Raw genomic sequence first — 6,000 nt, 5'->3', positions numbered from 1 at the left:
CCTTTCTAATCTCATAAGTATTTCCTAAATATGAAGAACCCCTGCTATTTATGAATGCAGCCTGGTAAACAGAAAATGCCCACCCCATCCCCTCCCAAATGATAATAATGACATATAACGCTTTCTTTTTCTCATAATAATAATAATAATTATACCAATAATAATTACAAATAAAAAGTCAGAAATATTGTAGACCGAGCGGATTCTCAGTATTAAACACTAGTGCAGTTGGGGATTTCCTTTGTGCTTTCACTGTTGGCAATTGTTGAGATGCTTCCTGTGGAGAAGAAAATGGAGAAGAGAGTCAGTGCAGTGCCTTCAACAGTTTGCTCTATACTGCTTCTCACTCCTTCTTAGGATGTGTTTGTGTAGGTGTAAAGACAGAAAAGGTGCTTAAAAGTAACACATCCTCTTTTGTCTTTGCAATAAGCATGGAGCATGCAGAAAACCTGTTACTACAGCCCAGTTGACCATCAGTAAACTCATTAAGCTGTCAGGCACCTATTCACTTGTCATGATAGCATACCAACAGTGTAATCTTGGCTCAGCTGATTCTTCTGAGGGTTCAGAGAATTTGGGACCCCTCCATAGGACAGACAGCATCATGAGCAGGAATAAGTGTAAGCCACAGCCATTACTAACTGCTGTATACCTATTGCTGTTTCCAGGTTCCTACCCTGGTCATGTAAGACTGTGAGAAAAGCTAAAAAACTGTAAGGAAAACTCCCTGTTACCAGGTTTCAGAGAGATTAGCTCCCTGTCTCAGTGCCTTAGGCTCTGCTTGTACCTGGGGCCATGGTCACTGCCTCTCCTAATACCCCAGTGACTAACATCCTGACCCAAACTGTGAAACAAGCTCCAGCTGAGGGCTGTCTCTCACCCATCACTCGTGTGTCCAGCTCTTTGTCCATCAGCTCCTCAGGGTCTGTGAACTCACTCAGAGTGATTTTGGGGGCATTTTCGCTTTGGCTGACAGAGCCAATCATCTCCTGCTCCTTATCATGCTGAACTTGGGCATAGATGTTAATCCAAGGGATTTTCCTGTGCAAGAAAGGAAAATGAGAGGTTATATTTTGTAATGCAGGGATCCTTGGCACATCATTGACTATCAGATCAACTAAACCGAGACCAATCCCAGAAATGCAGCACTGGCAGTGATGCCAAATATCAGTTCTCAGAATGGTGAAAGCACCACAGTGGTGTTCAGCTCTGAAAGTGTCATTAGCATCCACTAATTCCAACACCAGCCTAAAGCTACCTCAAATCTCAGACCACTACCTTCCTGTCCTGTGCCCAAAGGCTCCTCCAGCTGTAAATCTAAATGTTTTGGTTCTGCCCTTTTAAATTAGAAGTCGTGCACACAGTGGACACTGCACCCAGCTCAGAGAGCAGCAATCAACAAAGTACAATCAGCTGCAATTGCAACACTCTCAGTATTTATTATATGATCAGTGGTGCATTGGAAACCAAAAGTAAAAATCAATTTGAGCACTACTATCAACTGATAAAAAAATTGCTAGGCTTGTTTCTATTGAAAGGCCCACATCGACTCAGTGGGTATTGCCACATCTGAAAGAGTTATGAAGAATTGGTCCCACATCAAGCTACAGAAAGGACTTGGGCCTCATAACACCCACCCAAAGTCTGTTTGTTACCATTTCATTGCAAAAACAGTTTGCCATGCTATGGATCATGCAGGTTTGCAGGGACTTATTTTCCCTTGCTGCTCAGGAAGCCAAGAAAGTGAAGGGATTACTTCTTCGTCCTTCTCCCAAGAGAAGTTAACCTGTACTGCTAGAAAAAGATCCTTGAAAGTCAGTTAGTCAGACAGATAGTTAGATAAGCTTACATAGACAGTTGGATAGTAATCCCTGGAGGAACACAAGTTTAAAATGAGAGAACTGAAAAGTAACGTGTTAAGCACCGTGGGGGTTGCTAGGATTATCTGTGCGTAGTTGCCTGTTGGAAGGGGACTGACTATTTTTTCTAACGCCTTTAAAAGGACCCTGGTGCTGTGCAGCCCGCACCACTAAAATAATACAAATTCAGAGAATATTTTTCAGTTCCTTAAAGCACACAGGAGAGAGAAAGAAGATGTGTTCACAAGAGGCTATATAAAATGCCATCTCTTTATGGTAACCTGTCTGCTGTTGGATATGTCAGAGATTGAGAGCAGTGGAAATTGCCTCCGCTCTCAGGAATTAAATAGATCTATGCTGACTTTACTCCAGTGAAGCTCTGGCCTCAAATGACCTGTGCTATTGGATTGACTTAGCATTCTGTTCTTAACCAGCAGCAAGTCAGGACATACTTAGGATGCTTAGCAGCAGTTAACAAACCTCATGTTCTTCTCCCTTTCTCCTACTCTCTCTTTCAAACCTTCAGACACGACTTACAGATCTCTAGAAGACAAGCACTATGCAGGGAATGCACGCATTGGATGAGAGAGGATAAATGCATTCCTGTAGGATTTAAGTGCTCAGAAGACACCTGGAGGTGTGTAGAGATGTGGACACGAGAACACGCCTGGAGATATTAGAAGACTTAGTTTTGCTTCCAAGCAACGCAATGGCAGAGAAGTGATGCCTTCTAAGCTTTGAGAGGAAAGGTGAGAAAAGCTCTTTAGAGTTGTGAGGCAGAGAGCCTCCAGGTACTTCAGAGAGTTAGGGAAAAAAGAAACTGAGACAGCTGTACATATGTGCTTCCATCCACAGATACCTAATCCTGCTGTGCCTCCCAGCACGATGTCCCACTGCACTTCTCTGAGCACACGTGCACACACACACTCCTGCACTCCTGTCCCAGGACACAATACATGCTGACCACCCTGTTGCCCCACTATTACTCACCACCATACACATATTAACCTCCTATATGCTCCTCAGTCTCCCAGAAAAGAAACAACCTTTTTGCAGATTCTCTGTTTCCGCCCCTTCCTTCCTCTTCCACCCAGATCTCCTCAACAAGCATCTCTCTGGTAGCAGCGTTTAACATGCCGGCTGAGTCAATAATGTAATGGACTCATAATCAGTAGCCTGTGTGCAAACCAGCAAAGCACCGATTCTATAAAGTTGTAGAATGAAAAATTCATGCAGGCCCATGCTCCCCCTACAACCTTTTGTGTAAGCAGCAGTTCTGTATTCAGGCTGGGATCACCATTAATCAGAAAAGTACATATGGCTAATGGACCCCTGCATCACTGAGAGCTAGAGAAAAGCTTTCAGTTTCACCTCCTTTTTCCATTAAGAATTGTTGCATGTTGTCACTTCTGATCCATTGAGCCAGAGGTTTTAGAAAGACATGAAAAGTTGCTTTCTGTTCTGAAAAATCAAGCTGAGGACACTGGATATCTGACTTAATCCTAAACTTCATCAGTACAACCTCGATTTGTCCTCTCTGAGAAAGAGCAGATAAGAGGGGACAGCAAGTTGATGAGCTTTAGGCTAACCAAACTAGTGCTTTAACTACCTTCCCCCTCACTCACAATTTGTAATACATTCCATTTTCAGACAGATTTTAACAAGGCAGGGTCTACCCAGCCCTGAAGCATAGCACAAGGCTGATGGCTGCTATGCTCAAGGCTCAGGATACTTAAGTAGTACAAGAGTCAGTTTTGTGAGCTGTAGTATCGTAACATGACCTGGAGACTGCCAAAGCAAAGCAGATTACCAAGATCCTCACTGCTCTCTGGCAAGAATATACAGATCCTTCTTCCTGGTAACTGATCGCTGACCACAGAGCCAAAGACATTTGGCCAAACCTAAGCAACCATCTCACCAAGACACAAAGGAAAGCGTGTCTTACAAAGGGTTGTACCTACACATTGACACATCTCCCAGAGAGACTGCTTTGCCCTCCTCATTCTACATCTGTGAGTGAGAGAAATCACCAACTGCTTCCCCAGCACATTATTAAATCAATGCCTTAAACAAATCCCATGTCCCATTCCCCATTCACCGGGGAAGCTGTATTGCACCTCACAGAAGCAGAGAGAGGATTTCAGGTTACAACAAGCAAGTCACATTGAGGGCCTGGGAATCTGCATCGGAGCAGTTTCACACACATGGGTTCTCTGGAAATTGTCCTGGGCCACTGAAGTCAATGAGAGCTTGGTAACAGATCTTGATGTGCACAGGACCAAGCACTAGAAGCAGTGCCACCACTGATTTTGACAATGGTTAATGCAAGAGGTTAGAAATGAGGAGGGCCTTAAATCTGGAGACTAGGATACATGTCTGTCTTATAATTCCATTTTTAATATTGTTTGTATCCCACTACCATTACTAGCCTTATCTTGGGCTGCAGAAAATCAGGAAAGAGAAACATATAGCTGGAATCTGAACAGGAAAAGCTCTAGCTTCCCAATTTGGAGGAACTACTCATGTCCAGATTTTTTGCTTTTTTTTTATAAAGTCAGACTCAGCTTTTGCTTCTAATACAATATTTTGCCATTGGGCAGGATCTGGGCACATAGACCATTTAACAGAGTTAGTACTGTACTGAATGCAAATTTCATCTTAAGGAGCTCCATCTACCTAAAATATATTCTCATAAGGCAAACAGGCAATTCTTATCCTGTATTTTGTTTCACAGCTTGCAGCAGTAAAGTGCCATGGGCCAGCATAGGTCCTGCCTGCTGCCTGGAAGCAAGAGCTTTATATTAACATCTGGCAAAGAAAATCTCAGCACAGATTCCCAAAGACATTTTTTCTGGCTTTGAGTCTCCCACCCTTAACATAATCACACCTGTTCCTCTGCAAGACTAAACTATTTGCTTTGCAAGATATAAATGAAATACTGCTGCACTAAGGCAGTTGGCCAGGTGGATATAGACTGTATGAAGACATCCACCACGTGACTTTTTGACTAAGTCTGCATTGTGTAGCTCAGTACTCAGTGAGCACACAGCGTTCCCACTTCTGGTCTGTGATTCAAACACATCTGCTGAAGCAGGCCACAGCTTGATTTCTGAGCTTTTGGTGAGCACCAAGTTTGTGGTAGAAGGGCAGTAGATGGTCTTCTCTGTATATGTGAGAAACAGTGAACTCTGCTGGTCTAAGTCTTGGGCCAGCATAATTTGCTTTACATCTGCAATCCAGGCACTGCTCTGCCTAGGTTTCCGATAAACCACCCAGTGTCTCCTCCTTCCATCCCCCAAAGTTTCTCAACTTACCTCTTGAATTTGTAGATTAAAAAAACAGCCAAGCCTACAAACACCACAGACAACAACATCAGCATCGCCGAACTGCTATGACCCGTGCTGGAATCAACAAGGGGTGCTGCAGGAGGAAAGGCAGAGCATTACATTTGCAAGACATTATTAGGGAAAACATAACTACTAGAGAGTTGAGCTCAACTCTGTCTTTGCCACATATGCTTTATCATCACTGCATGGTGCATGTTGTTTTCAGCAAGACCAATCAGTAGGAAACAATCTGACTCTCTTATCCTTTGAAAGCCAAGCTGCTTTTTTAAGACAGTGCAGTCTAATATCTCCTAGTGAAAAGGCACACCAAGCCATGCTTAGATGAATAGCTGACCACTCCTCTGTTAACACACTGGGCTATTTCTTTTCAGGATTTTCCAGGGACTGGAGTGGAAACGAAATTTATGAAGTGTGGCTTAATGCATGCTTATTCTCTGCTGGAGAAGCTACCTCAGAGCATCCAAGAACAGTATGACTCTCATCTTCCAGTGACATGTGTCTCTCACATGTGACAGGGATCCAGTCTTGTGAGAAGCCTCAAGGTTCATCCATGTATTGGACCTTACAGACTTTCTAATGGAGTCAGTTTTCATAAAATGGAGGAGCCCAAAGCAATCATCTTGGACCCAAGCACGCACTACATTACAACATTTTGGAGATTTGATCCATCTATCCTTGACATTTTGGATGGGCTAAATAAAGTGCCTTACTATACCTTGTTTATGCAGCTATTCCCACAGCTCATCAGAACAGACCATCTCAATGGCCTGAGCACTGTGCTGAGAATCAAGAGT

General features: G+C 43.3%; 1 protein-coding gene across 1 annotated transcript in view; it reads right to left on the bottom strand.

The window, feature by feature from the left end:
- Nucleotides 1–212: 212 nt before the first annotated feature.
- Nucleotides 213–6,000, bottom strand: part of LOC104470856 (VPS10 domain-containing receptor SorCS3-like) — a gene marked incomplete at its 5' end in the record, with an annotated part of 28,202 nt that continues 22,414 nt past the window's right edge. Inside the window, 3 exons of the mRNA XM_010085933.1 lie at nt 213–277; nt 881–1,041; nt 5,174–5,279. Coding sequence (XP_010084235.1) covers nt 213–277; nt 881–1,041; nt 5,174–5,279 — 332 coding nt within the window. The remainder of the gene's footprint in view (nt 278–880; nt 1,042–5,173; nt 5,280–6,000) is intronic.

Source organism: Pterocles gutturalis, unplaced genomic scaffold (genome assembly GCF_000699245.1).
Source record: "Pterocles gutturalis isolate BGI_N339 unplaced genomic scaffold, ASM69924v1 scaffold29695, whole genome shotgun sequence".
NCBI lineage: Eukaryota > Metazoa > Chordata > Aves > Pterocliformes > Pteroclidae > Pterocles > Pterocles gutturalis.
This window is presented reverse-complemented; position numbering and strand designations above follow the sequence as displayed.